Genomic DNA, 14,968 nt, shown 5'->3' with positions numbered 1-14,968 from the left:
GTGGAACAAAAGGTTCTTTATTGAGTGCATTAGTGCCTGTCCACTTTTAACAGAGCTTTTTCTAGAAGCATTTTCTCCACTCATTTTCTCCACAGAGACTTTTAAACAGTCTTTGTTAAAGTGCTGCAGGCCATGAACAAAACCGATCAGCTACAAGGTGAATAACTACATTACAAACTTCAATTCGAAGCTAAGAATTATATGAAAATCAAGGAAAACAATGCTGAAAGAAAGAACTACAATCCCATACAACATTGCAAATGACACAAATGAAAATTATAAATGTGGGGTATCAAAATAAACAAAAAATATTTATAAAACTCAAAATAGGAACAAAAAAACATCCAAAGGCATTTTCTGTCATAAAAACTCTCCGAATATAAACTCAAACTACCTTTTTTATGAAGAAAACTCTAACATGACAGCACCGTCAAAGTTAATCTCCCATTCACCCGCTCTCTGCTCCAATCAAAAACTACCTTTCAGTATTTGAGGCATGGCAGTAACATTTAAAGCCACCAGATGAAGAGAATTTCTCCAACCATATTTGCATATAGAGTTTCTAAAAAATGTTTTACACTCTAAACTGGTGTATAAAAAAATACAAAAGCCTTTTGAAATACAACTTTAACATTCATTAAGCAAGAATTACTCTGAGTTGCATAAATATACAAAGCATATACAAAGTGGCCGGTTTTAAGCACTTTGGTTCGAAACATAGATATATACATTAGAATTCACCTGGCCTATTGTTGTCTATTGGACGGAATGCGTCAATAGCGCCGCCATCTTGGTACAGGGTAGCGCTCCTTTGAAATGAATGCGGGACCAAGGTACAGTGTTTCAACAATAATACAAGTTTCTGGTAGCGCAGCATCTCGTTGTCATATTTCTTTTGCATTGTTTACTGAGTTTATTCAACAAAACTAGCATAAGCCGAGTGTTTAGTGCGAGTTGGAGCTGCTTTGCCTTATGGTGAATGCAGTAAGTGACTGTTATAATCAATAAAGTTACCTGAATAGCATAAAAGTTCAGAACATACAAAAACAGAAAAAACTTAATCTTACCTATGAAATGTTCTGCCTTTGTGCTTTGTTTTCTTTGTTTGCTTGTTACTACACCCGTAGACAGCGCTAAAGTCCAGCATTCACGTAATAACACCGTCTTGACTAGTGCGGTTGAATGACATCTGTCCTGGGAGCACTGTACCAATGTGGCGGTGCTATTGACGCTCAGGGTCCCTATGCGATATCTAGTGTATATATCTATGGGTTTGAAATAACACAATATGGCAGCCATGATTGTTTTACTGCACTTCAGAGTATCTCATTTCGATTGCACCAATGCTCTACTCACTTCGACTTTCTGATTGGTCGTGTTATCTCTACGGCGTTATGGGTAATGTAGTTTTTCTGGCCAAATTCCACTATTTAAGACAGCAGTTTAAAAAACAGGTGGAGTATTTTGTTAACAGAATGGTTTAAGAATTGCATAGATAATCAATTAAAAGCCTGTCTGCTTATTAGTTCATTTAAAACATCCGATTCCAGTATGGAGAAAGTAAATGGAGCTCTTACTTCCAAGTTTACTCCTTGGTGAAACAAAGTTCATCAGAGTCTCTTTGAGTCTTTTGCATTTGGGACTTTTTAAAAGTGTACATCAAAGTATTGTGCTGTAAATCCATTACTGCACAATTGTACATTTTTCTAGACGATCTATCAGAAAATGCATGCTCATCCAAAGAATACACATACAGTTAAAGTCAAAATGATTAGCTCTAGTGGATTTCTCATTCAGATATTTACCAAATGATGTTTAACAGAGCAAGGATTTTTTCCAAGGTTTCCATTGAACAGAATGTGGGGAAAAAATATGCAGGGGGCTAATTATTCTAACTTCAACTGTATATATCACAGTATACTGTAAATACGTTGTTAATGATGTATAGAGCTGTGATTAAAAAGCTCACCAGTTGATCCAGTTCTTGTTTGAGCGTTGTGTACTCTGCTGATTGCTGGTCAGCCAGTGACTCATTATAAACACGGTTAGTGATGCGGAGGTCCATGATAACTGATGTTAAAGAGTGTGGCGTCGAGGCATCTGTGCTCTCAGTTGTGGAGTCCACCGCAGATATATTGACCGAGTTTACACCTAAATCACATTTACAATTATTGATCATAATTTAATTCAGGTTTATTTGTATACCGCTTTGTTTTTTTTTTTTTTTTTTTTTTACAATAATTATTGTTTCAAAGCAGCTTTACAAAAGGTCTACATTACAGTCAAATTAAGTTTCAGTTACTTAAAAAGGTTGACTTGGCTTTAATGATTGACTTTATTGTATGCAATATAAAAATCAAATGTGTTTTTTTTATTTCACTTAATGTTCACCAAAAATTTTTATATTTTACCTTAAAGTGAACATTTTATTATGTCATGTGACTAAAAAATAAGTTTGAAGTATATTTTTTCCGCATAAAGTGAGAGATAATGATGTCCAACAAAAAAAAACACACTATGACTTTTATTCTGTAGACAAAAACAATTGTTTTAAATATTATTTTCATCTGCATAAGAATGAGTATATAATAACCACATTTTAATTTAAGTTAATGACCCCTTAAAATGTTACAAATACACAATAATGAATTGACTAGCATTGAATTTTTTTAATATAGTTGTTACTTACCAATAAAGAGTAAAATCCAGCAAATAACTAAGGTGGTGGAAGCTCTTAGCATAATCATAATCATCTTTGAAGACGAGTAATCCTTCAGAGTGTGATCTCCGCCAGCAGGTTGAATCAACAACATCCACTAATGTTCTGGAGAAAGTGCCCCTTTATCACAGTGAACAGTCTTTTTATTGTTTGAGCACCTGAGCAGGTACTGCACACACATGGGTGGAGCTCCTGCACCTCCTTTTCTTTCATGTTTGGAAAAGGAGGAATAAAGAATTCGGATGAGACCTCATTAATTTCTTCTTGAAAGAAATTTGTTTGTCCTCAGGGAAAATTCCACGTTTAATGTATAGTTTCAGAAGTGGTCTTAAAGGGGCCCTTTTATGTACCTTTATACAAGATGTCAAATAAGCATTTGATATCCCTCTGATAAATGTGAATGTGTAACTCAAAATACCCCACAAATATTGGTTTATAACTCTTTGACACTCTTTGAATATTAAAATTGTGTCGTTTGGTTGACTGTCGCTTTAAATTCAAATGAGATTGTGATGGTTTGAAAAGAGGGCAGGGCTACAAACAGCTGTGTGTCAGCGTAGCTGCAAATTTATTGTTGCTCTCCTTCACTTCACTTTTTTTCTTCCGCCACCCGATGGAAAAAAATCTGTAAAATAACGGAATTTTTTACAGTGTGTGTTAAAAACCCTTATAAAATCCGTTAACAGTGTCTCACACTGATGTGTGTTGAGTTCATATTAAAATAACCCTGACAATCTTTGACTAATTTGTGTTTTTTTTTTATTTTTGTCCAAGGTATTTTAGCAGAAGCATCATCTAACAAAGTTGATACTGAAATGATATATAAGCAATAAAGCACAATATATGAGCAATAAAAGGCTCCAGTGTTCATTTTTCAGGTATTCTTAGGTGAAAAAACTCAACATTAAACTGAAAATAGTTATAAGTGGCAACACGGTGGCTCAGTGGTTAGCACTGTCACCTCACAGCAAGAAGGTATTTAGATATAAGGATATAAGATATAAGATATAAGGAAAAATTGCAATAGGGACAAAATAAATTAGTACGAATAATTTTAAAAATGCATCCTAGAGCACATTTGCACAAAGAGTTTTTTAATAAATTAGGTATGTTAACTGTTAGTAATAGAGTGTGTTTTTTAAAACTGGAAATGGTACGTAAAATGTTTAATAATGTGGTTCCTGGTTATTTGATGAACTATTTTCAAATGGTGAGGCAACAGCATTCATACAGTACTATAGGAGTTGGGATTTTAATATTTGTTTATTTAAATTTAGAAGTTTAGTGGGGGAAAATATGTTTTTATATACAAGTGCAATCATGTGGAACAAACTACCAAAATCAATCAAGGAAATAAAAGATTTAAGGTTGTTCAAAAAAGCTATCAAAAGATGGTTGTTTGATAAGGATAATTAGTTTGCATGGTGGACGAGGATGTTTTAATTTATATGTTACTTGAGTGTGAATAGGGTTGCGGCTGGAAGGCCATTAGCTGTGTGGAACATGTGCTGGATAGGTTGACTGTTCGTACCGCTGTGGCGACTGTTTGTTTTATGCATCATTGGTATATTGAAGCCATACATTGTTTTTATTTAACAGAGGACCACAATGGAAATAAGCCCAGGGCTTTATTGTGTTTTTATCCTCGACAGTTTTTTTTTTTTTAACAAAGTGTATGGAATACTTTTTGTACAGTTTGTCTAAAATCTGTCAAATAAAATTCAATTCAAATTCAATTCAAGGTCACTGGTTCGAGTCCCGGCTGGGCCAGTTGGCATTTCGTGTGAAGTTTGCATGTTCTCCCACGGGTGCTCCAGTTTCCCCCAAAGTCCAAAGACATGCGGTACAGGTGAATTGGGTGAACTAAATTGGCCATAGTGTGTGTGTGAATGAGTGTGTATGAATTTTTCCAAGTACTGTGTTGCAGCTGGAAGGGCATCCGCTGTGTAAAACGTATGCTGCATACTGTAAGTAGGTGGTTCATTCCGCTGTGGTGACCCCAGAATTATAAAAGAACTAAGCCGAAAAAAAAATGAATGAATGAATGAGATGGTATACGGCCACATTTTCTGTTACAAGTCCTATTTTATAATAATTCAGTGCACTACAGTCAGTTATTCTGTGGTGACCACACCTAAAGACGTTATTACCTTGTTAAACAGATTTTAAAAGATATGTGCATATATGTCTCATATTGGGCATCACGGTGGCCCAGAGGGTAGCACGATCACCTCATAACAAGAAGGTTCCTGGTTCGAGCCTCAGCTGGGTCAGTTGGCATTTCTGTGTAGAGTTTGCATGTTCTCCCCGTATTGGTGTGGGTTTCCTTTACAAGTCGAAAGACATGGGGTACAGGTGAATTGGGTGAGCTAAACTTGTCCGTAGTGTATATGTGTGAATTAGTGTGTATGGGTGTTTCCCAGGGATGGGTTGCAGCTGAAAGGGCATCTATAAAGCATATGCTGGATAAGTTGGCGGTTCATTCCGCTGTGGCGAGCCTAAATTAATAAACGGACTAAGCTGAAAAGATGATGAATGAATGTCTCATAGTTATGTCAACACTTTCTATGGCTTTCTATACAATGAGATGTTTGATCAAATGTACAGTATTTATGTATATTATTTACATATGGTGTTGTTTTTAAATATTATCATTAAATTGATAGAAAATGTTTCAAAATATCAATATTTTTTATGTATTTGTGGATAAATTATTAGTGATTTGTTCGTTATCATCTAACCAGAAATAGCTCATGTCACCTTTGCTGAAATGCATCTATGTGATGACATCACTCATGACATCAGCAGTGACATTATCCTGCAGAGTCTGTGTGTGTGTGTGTGTTTAGTGTGTGTTTTTCTGTTACTACATTTCTCTCTCCCTGCCCATTTTAACAGCCTTAATCACATCTGTCAGTCCTTTATAAGCATCCACTATATATAAATAAGACTTTAAAAGGGTCTTTCATTTCTTTACCAATGTACATTAGTCTTAAATCACTACTGTGGCATGTTTATGCAACGTGGTTCAACCAAATCATCTGTATTCATATAAATATTTTGAATCGCTTGATGTTATTCCTTAAGGTCAGAGTCTATGTCTATTCTCAAGTCACGGATGTTTTGTTCACTTGAGGTTTGAGTGTTTGTCTTGTCTGAATTTCGAGTTGTTAAACGGGTCATTTGGTTTTTCCACAGGGCTTCGGTGAAGAGCTTTATGCCAACCTGATGGGAGGAAGGATGAAGTTTTACCACACACAGCCTGAAACTGGACTGAATTTACACTCTTGAATGCCTTGTAAAGGGATAGTTCACGCAAAAATGAAAATGTGCAGTTATTTAAATCACCCTCAGATCATCTTTTTTCTTCAGTACAGCATTAAAGAAGAAATAATTCTTGGTGGTTTAAAAAACACATGTCAACAGTATACCAGCACTTTAGGGGTTAAAAATATACAGGAAAAACAAAAATAACACCCATCGCTCCTGACTGAGGCCCTCTAAAGCAAAATGATTAATCTGTGCAATATGCAGACAATTATTTACAACATTATTTTAAGCCTGACAAAACAGTTGTGATTGTTTGTAGCAAGAGCTTCTTTAAAGGAATAGTTCACACAAAATTACAACTACCCCATCAATACATTCTTGAGGTACATGACTTTCTAATGTCAGATGAACACATTTTATCACTGCTCTTTCAGGTTGTGTAATGGTGTTAGAAGTGCATAAATCTATTATAAAAACCAACCCAATCGCTGGAATTTAGTGACTTGACTTTATAATTTAAAAATGAGATATATTGAACTAGAAAAAAAAATCTATATAGTCTAATTCTAGAAAAAAAAATTAAGGGGCACCTATGATGAAAATCAACTTTTGTAAACTGTTTGAACTGTGGAACTGTGTATGTGTGTCTACAGTCATATTAGAGTGACAGTAACACAACAAATATCTTTTTTAAAATTTCCTGACAATGAAAATAGGACCCAAATCTCAGTGAATTTCAGGCCCACCACAGCGTGACGTAAGACTGCGGTTTTTCCCACCCACTGAATTGATTGACAGGCACCATTGTGGACATATACACTTGTCCACAGAACATTTTTGGCAAATAAACTAGCATTAAAATATTTGTTCCAACTCCCTGTGATTTTTCAAAAGAGCATGTTTGTAATGAAGACAGTAACATCGCCATGTAATTCTTTACTGCTATAATCACCATGGCCGCATAGTAAATGCTGATGTGTGTTTGTGTGTGTGTGTGTGTGTGTGTGCTGTCAAAAAAATTTGTGTGAGACTCATCGTTTCAGAAAGGCTTGAATAAACTCCACCATAAATACAGGAAATAAACTTATTTGGTATTTTTGACTAATGAGCTGCATTTCAGCTTTATTGTGCTAAATTGTGTGAATGAGTGTGTGTGTCTGTTATTTTCTCTTTGTTTAGCTGTCAAAAAATCTGATGAATAAATCTTAAAAAAGACTAATTGAAATATTTTTGTCTCAAAAACACATCATTTTGCTTCATGAGACGTCTTGGATTTTGTTCACCTGGATAAAGGACGTCATAGACCAAAGATGGGTTTATGGTTAGTAAATTACAAGATAATTTCAACCCGGTCCCACAAGGAAAGTAACTATTTTATGTATGTCAGAAAAGTTGTTCATTCTTATGAATTTATATGATTTAATTCACATGAAAATGGATTAATTTTAAAGGGAGGCATGTCCCCAAACCCCACCCCTCATCGAAGGATGAGAATATCAAACTAAAATATATGAATGAAATGTACAAATTTAACAAATTTATTCATTCTTTTTCCTTCCGCTTAGTCTCTATTTCAGAAGTCACCACAGCGAAATGAACCGCCAACTATTCCAGCATATGTTTTACACAGCGGATGCTCTTCCCAGTACTGGTAAACACAAACACACACACACACACACATACACACACTACGGCCAATTTATTCATCTATATATTCATCTATATATTCATCTATAGCGCATGTCTTTGGACTGTGTGGGGGAACCGGAAGACCTGAGGAAACCCACGCCAACACAGAGAAAACATGCTAACTCCACAGAGAAATGCCAACTGGCCCAGTTAGGACTCGAACCAGTTACCTTCTTGATGTGAGGCAATAGCGCTAACCACTGAGCCACCGTACCGTCTCAAATTAACACTAATAAGCAACAAAATCAAAAAAAAGTTATGTATTGCCATGAGATCACATCGGGTAATTATAATTTTTGGGTGAACTGTCTCAATATTAGGTTGTGGCTGGAAGGGCATCCGCTGTGTAAAACATATGCTGGAATAATTGGTGGTTCATTCTGATGTGGGGACCTTTAAAATAGACACTAAACTGAAGGAAGCTGCATGAATGTTTCTTTAAAACTGCATGCGTTTAACAAAAAATCTTTTTGTCCTCCGTCCTGCTCTTGGAATAATAATTAAAAAAAATTTCCCAATAATGCCTGAAGTCCTTTTCCATGCCAGATTTTCTCAATATGTGGAACTTTTCTTGTCTTCACTCTTAATGAAAGTCAATGATTTAAATGAGAGCACATAGTTTAAGCAGCTACATGTGTGTTATAGATTGAGTGAGTGTGCTCTAAAGGATTACTAGTTTTGAAATGGGTGCTTATGTCCTCTGCAGGAATGTACTGGACTCTATCAGTCTCTTGGGACTCTGGAGATGATGATGTCATCATGTGTGCATGTTGTTTTGGCTTATGAATTTTTGGCAGCTTCTTTGGAATGGAGAGTTGCAACAGATGTGACTGATTGTCCATTTGGCCAGGAGGTGATGTCTTCTCTCTCTTTCTTAATATATAACACAAGCACAATGTAAAATGCCAAATAATGTCATGGTTACAAAATGTTTGTGCCTAGACACAGCACACTTAAATTGTTTTTGTTAAACAGTTGAAGTCAGAATTATTAGCCCCTCTAAATTATTAGCCCCCCTGTTTATTTTTCCCCCATTTCTGTTTAACAGAGAGATTTTTCAACACGTTTGTAAACAATAGTTTTAGTAACTCATCTATAATAACTGAGTTAAATTACCTTTGCCATGATGACAGTAAATAATATTTGACTAGATATTTTCAAGACACTTCTATACAGTATAAAGTGACATTTAAAGGCTTGACTAGGTTAATTAGGTTAACTAGGCAGGCTAGGGCAATTAGGCAAGCTATTGTATAATGATGGTTTGTTCTGTAGACTATCCCAAAATAGCTTAAAGGGGCTAATAATTTTATCCTTCAAATGGTGTTTTAAAAATTCAAAACTGCTTTTATTCTAGCTAAAATAAAATAAATAAGACTTTCTCCAGAAGAAAAAAATATTATCAGACATACTGTGAAAATTTCCTGAATCCGTTAAACATCATTTGGGCAATATTTAAAAAAAAAATAAATTCAAAGGGGGGCTAATAATTCTGACTTCAACTGTAGAACATTCCCTTATGGCTATTATTTTTAGAATGAGAGTAATTTTCAGGCGCGGTGGTGCAGTGGGTAGCGATGCCCCTCACAGCAAGAAGGTTGCAGGTTCAAGACCTTGGCTGGGTCAGTTGGCGTTTCTGTGTGAAGTTTGCATGTTCTCCCTGCGTTTGCTTGGGTTTCCTCCGGGTACTCAAGTTTCCCCAACAGTCCAAGACATGCAGTAGGTAAATTGGGTGAGCTAAATTGTCCGTAGTGTATGTGTGTGAATGAGTGTGTATGGGTGTATATACTGGATACGTTGGCGGATACGTTGGCGTCCGCTGTGGCGACCCCAGATTAATAAAGGAACTACGCCGAAAAGAAAATGAATGAATGAATGAATGTGCAATTTTCAGCAGCAATTATTCTTATAGTGATCCTTCAGAAATCATTTTAATATAGTGCTACTCCTTTATATAAATATAATAAATAAAACACTTATGGTAATGTCAATGAATGTTTTACTTTTGTGATGAGGAAAGACATTAAGTTTAAGTAAAAGAATAAAAGAAAACCAATTGAAAACCAGGAACACATAAAAAAGCAGAAATAAGATAAGAAATTTTGTGAATTTCACTGACTGAATTTGTATGTTTTTTTATTTTCCTCACTAAGCTATACTATCTTATGTGTGTGTGATTTCAAAAACTGATCGTCTAAATTTGTTTTAACTAAAAACCACCACTATTTATGGCTGTGCTGACTACGTATGTTTACACAGTTGAAGTCAGAATTATTGGCCCCCCTGAGTTATTAGCTCCCCTGTTAATCCCCCCCCCCACCCCCACCCCCCACCCCCATTTCTGTTTAACGGAGTGAAGATTTTTTTCAACACATTTCTAATCATAATAGTTTTAATCACTCATTTCTAATAACTGATTTATTTTATCTTTGCTATGATCACAGTACATAATATTTGACTTTTTCAAGACACCTCTATGCAGCTTAAAGGGACATTTAAAGGCTTAACTAGGTTAATAAGTTTAACTAGGCAGGTTAGGGTAATTAGGCAAGTTATTGTATAACGATGGTTTGTTCTTTAGACTATTCAAAAAATATAGCTTAAAGGGGCTAATCATTTTAACCTTAAAATGGTGTTTAAAAAATTAAAAACTGCTTTTATTCTAGCCAAAAATAAAACAAATAAGACTTTCTCAAGAAGAAAAAATATTATCAGACATACTGTGAAAAATTATTTGCTCTGTTAAACATCATTTAGAAAATAAAAATAAAAAGAATAAAATATTCAAAGGGGGGCTAATAATTCTGACTTCAACTGTATGTGTGTGTCTTTTCCGGCCAGAGCCAGCCTATTGGAAGAGGTGGTTCTTTTCTCTAAAAAAGAAAATATTTTTGCAGTTATTTATTCATTCATGCATTTTCTTTTCAGCTTAGTCCCTTTATTAATCTGGAATTGCCACAGAGGAATGAACCGCCAACTTATCCAGCAAATGTTTTACCAAGCGGATGCCCTTCTAGCCGCAACCCAGTGTTGGGAAACATCCATACACTCTTGCATTCACACAAATACCATACGGCCAATTTAGTTTATTCATTTCACCTATAGTGCATGTCCTTGGACTAGAGGAAACCGGAGCACCTGGAGGAAACCCACGCGAACACGGGGAGAACATACAAACTCCACACAGAAATGCCAACTTACCCAGCTGGGGCTCGAATCGGCAACCTTCTTGCTGTGAGGCATTGCTGGATTAGATTGTCGAATGGTGACACACTTTTTGATGTAGCAAAAATATTTTTCACATTTTTGTCGAAGTGCTGAAAATACTATTTGACCATAAGTGTATATTTACTGGTGTGAATTTAAACTGTAAGTTATTAAAGTTTTTTAAATAATTTTATGAAATTAGCATTTAATGTTTTACATAGAAATATGAAAATTTATTATCATCAATTTATCATCAGTCAAAAAAAAAACTATTAGGAAACTGTTCAAACTTGTTTTAAATTAAAGACTGTAGTCTATAGGCAAATAACAAACTGGCCAGCTCATTCAGTTTTCCTCAGTATTTGGCCATTTGAATAATTAAAAATTTAATTAGTCTTAAAGCCTTTATCTATGCTTATTTTATACTGCATAAATAAAACAATTAATTAATAAATATGCAAATAAATAAATTTGTAAAAATCTTCAAATTTCTGCATAAATAAATATAGACATATTTAATAGTGCAGGCAGGTAAATAACTGAATAAGTTGCATGTTTATGCAATTTATTTGGGGAATGCTGGGGAAATTACATTTCTAAACGTTTATTCATTATTGAACGTTGGCTATTTACTTTTCCTCAGGTCAACATGATCATGAGAGTCTGTTTGTCAAATCATCAGAAGGCGCTCTTTATGCCATCATTGATCCTTACAAAAAATTGCATACATATTTTTTGACTGACTTCTGACAGCCTCTCATTCTCATGTTGACCTGAGGAAAAGTAAATACCAAACTACGTGCAAAAATGAAAAAACGTTTAAAAGGGAGGGAAAAGAAACATTAAGTTTAGCACTTTTTATTTCCCCTACATTTGTGTAATTTATTTAATTATTTACTTGCCCACACTATTATTTATATATTTATTTATGCAGAAATGTGTGGATTTATTTACTCATTTAGTTATTTATTTGCGTATTTATTTATATACTTATAGGGAGAGGAATAACTAATATCTATTCAATATTGGCCTAAAATAAGATTTTCACCTCTAGAGGGAGCCACACTTTCACTTATACAGTAGACCTGCTATATTAAAATCTGCCCCAAATCTGATTGCGTTAAATCCGTCGTTTAAAAGTGCGCTCAGAGTAAATTAAGATGAGAACTGATTTGATGAATTTATAAATAAAATAAACAAATGTAGTATGTAAATAAAATGCCTGTATAAGTGAATATGGGCTATTCTACAGATTTAAATGATGCCTGATAGAACGTCACAGGTTTGAAGGCACGCGGACGTTCTAAAAGAATGTTGACATCATAGCGGCCATTCCACGGTGAAAAGTTACATTTGACAGTCGCCATTATCGCCTGTTGGATCCAGTTTGTCGTTGTTGTTGTGATATAATCTTCACTTCACTTTTTCAACATGTGGTCTAACAGTCAGTCCGTGCCACGATCTCCAGAACACCGAGACGTGAGCTCTCCTAAGCGTCAGATGAAAGTTTCAGTGAAAAGTGTCAGCTACTTTTTACCTGTGTCTGATCTGAACGCCAATGCTGACCGTTCCTCGTCTGATCTGTCCCATTCCTGGAGCAGTTCAGTGAGGATGGACACAAGTACGCCTCTCCATCAGCATGAGGTTGTATGCTCAAACCTGACTGTTCTGAAGCTGCGCCATGTTCCTGTGAAACCTGCTGAGAAGCAGAAGTTCACTGATGGTCATGGACTGCCAAAACGTCGCGGAGTGAGGTCTCATAAACATATGATGGAGGTTTCACTGAAAGACATCAGCTATCTTTCATGTGAGCCTGACCTGAATGCCAGTGTTGACCATTCTTCATCTCTTCTGCTCCATTCTGAGAGTCGAGAAGAGAGAATGGATAAACGTAGGCCTCTCCGTCATCATCCTGCTCCACGCTCCAAACTGCCCATTCTGAAGTCAAAGTGTGTTCCTGTGAAGCCTGTCAACCAGCAGAGTTTCACAGATGAACCCTCAGAATGGATGGGCGTGGACTTGAATCAAAAAGGTACAGTGAAAAACATCAACCCTTTATGTGAGTCTGACTTTAATGTCAGTGTTGCTCTTTGCTCATTATTTACGCCTTTTTCAGGGAGCCAATCAGTGAGACTGGATAAATGTAAGCCTATCCGTCATCATCCTGCTGCTCCACGCTCCAAACTGCCCATTCTGAAATCAAAGTGTGTTCCTGTGAAGCCTGTCAACCAGCAGAGTTTCACAGATGAACCCTCAGAATGGCTGGGCGTGGACTCCAATCATATTATGAAAGGTACAGTGGAAAACACCAACCCTTCATGTGAGTCTGACCTTACTGTCAATGTTGCTCCTTGCTCATTTTTTGTGCCTCTCTCAGGGAGCCAATCAGTGAGAATGAAGAAGCGTAGGCCTCTCCGACATCATCCTGATGCTCCACGATCAAAACTGCCCATTCTAAAGACAAAGTGTGTTCCTGTGAAGCCTGTCAACCAGCAGAGTTTCACAGATGAACCCGCAGAATGGCTGGACGTGGGGTCGAATCATATAATGAAAGGTACAGTGGAAAACATCAACCCTTCATATGAGTCTGACCTCAGTGTTGCCCCTTGCTCATTTTTTGTTGCCCTTTCAGGGAGGCAACCTGTGAGGATGGACAAGCGTACATCTCTGCGCAAACATCCTGTTGCTGGACGCTCAAAACTGCCTGTTCTGGAGTCAAAGTGTGTTCCTGTGAAGCCTGTCAGTGGACAGAAGTTCACTGATGGACCTCCAGAGCATCAGATGAAAGTTTCACTGAAAGATCCTCCATGTGAGTCTGAGCTGAATGTCAGTGTTGAGTGTTCCTCATCTCTTCTGGCAGTGAGAGTAGGCAAATCCCAGCATCCTGCTGCTGTTTCCACACACTCGCCTGTTTTGAGGCGACGCTGTGCTCCTGTTAAGCTTTTGAGCAGACAGAAGATCATTGACGAAGCTCCAGAACGTCAAGTGTCCAGGTTTCCTCCACTAGTGAATAAGGCAGAGAGGAACGGCGCTGACCCGTCATGTGGGTCTGATTGTAAAGTTGAGTCTCGCCTGTCTTTACCCAGCCTGCCACGTCTTACAAGTGGAGTGAAGGTGGACGAACATGTGCCTCTGCCTGTTCCTGTGTTTACAAATTTGCCTACTCTGAAACCAGCTCATGTTGCTATGCGACCTGCTCTTCCTTCAAACTTCATGTTTTTCCCACTTGATAATGATGTCAAGATGAAGAGGACTCGCTCAATAACAAGAAGCCCTTCTCTGCTTTCAAGATTCCACTCTGCAACATATTTTTAGGACTATTCTTGTTTTTGTGTGTCATTAAATGTTGTCAAACTTTAAAATTATCCTCTCTGTGTTGTTCTTTTTGAATTATTATTTGTGTATTAATCAGTTATTTGAGCATTAGATATAGTCAGATTTTTGTGGATCAGAAAGATTTTCAACTTGCTTTAAAAGGTTCCATCATAAATAAATAAATTAATACTAAATTAATCTCAATAACATTTTAATTTATGATGATAGGTTTGACAAATTATGAAATGAGCTTTACATTTTCCTTTCATTATTTAAAAGCCATTGATTTAAAGAATACAGTACAACAAATCAATAGAGAATAAAACAAAATATCAATAAAATTACAGGGGACATATAAAATTACAAGACATTTGCATAAGAAGTTGATTAAAAAATTGCATACATCTTTATAGCTTTTTTATCTTTACTGTATTTTAGGGTTTCCATATGATGCTTAAGATCAATTTTTAACAAATAAATGTTAGGTTCATCATTGGACCATTTTTGTTTGTGTACATGGTATTTCCCATATACAGTGCTCAGCATATATGAGTACACCCCTCACAAATCTCTCTTTAAAATTGATATTTTTAATAGGAAGCTATACAATATTATATTTGTGCATATACATTAGAATAGTCAGTACTGAAGCCAAATCTGGAGCATTTCTAACAATATAACTTATGATAACAGTCCAAAAACTAGCACACCCACAATTATATGTTATAGAAAAATATTAAATACTAATTTAAAAAAGAGGAAAAATTC

General features: G+C 36.0%; 2 protein-coding genes across 4 annotated transcripts in view; one reads left to right on the top strand and one right to left on the bottom strand.

Annotated features, from left to right (window-relative positions):
- The window catches only part of LOC101886004 (uncharacterized), a 19,869-nt gene extending 17,031 nt beyond the window's left edge, over window positions 1-2,838 (bottom strand). For both annotated transcript variants that reach the window (XM_017351547.3, XM_005158295.5), the window contains exons 1-2: window positions 2,690-2,838; window positions 1,970-2,151 (exon numbers count right to left, since the gene is read on the bottom strand). In XM_017351547.3, the coding sequence (XP_017207036.1) occupies window positions 1,970-2,151; window positions 2,690-2,813 (306 nt within the window). In that variant the 5' untranslated portion in view covers window positions 2,814-2,838. The remainder of the gene's footprint in view (window positions 1-1,969; window positions 2,152-2,689) is intronic.
- Window positions 1-14,968, top strand: part of LOC100330743 (uncharacterized) — a 27,070-nt gene extending 12,102 nt beyond the window's left edge. The window contains exons 3-8 of one of the 2 annotated variants that reach the window (XM_073926610.1): window positions 5,918-7,310; window positions 8,385-8,531; window positions 12,487-12,917; window positions 13,002-13,178; window positions 13,263-13,439; window positions 13,518-14,950. In XM_073926610.1, coding sequence (XP_073782711.1) covers window positions 12,497-12,917; window positions 13,002-13,178; window positions 13,263-13,439; window positions 13,518-14,200 — 1,458 coding nt within the window. In that variant the 5' untranslated portion in view covers window positions 5,918-7,310; window positions 8,385-8,531; window positions 12,487-12,496 and the 3' untranslated portion in view covers window positions 14,201-14,950. Of the gene's footprint in view, window positions 1-5,917; window positions 7,311-8,384; window positions 8,532-10,528; window positions 12,918-13,001; window positions 13,179-13,262; window positions 13,440-13,517 lie in introns of those variants that run through there. The other variant, XM_002664997.8, reaches the window with a different exon arrangement.

The sequence above is a fragment of the Danio rerio genome, chromosome 16 (assembly GCF_049306965.1).
Source record: "Danio rerio strain Tuebingen ecotype United States chromosome 16, GRCz12tu, whole genome shotgun sequence".
Taxonomy (NCBI): domain Eukaryota; kingdom Metazoa; phylum Chordata; class Actinopteri; order Cypriniformes; family Danionidae; genus Danio; species Danio rerio.
This window is presented reverse-complemented; position numbering and strand designations above follow the sequence as displayed.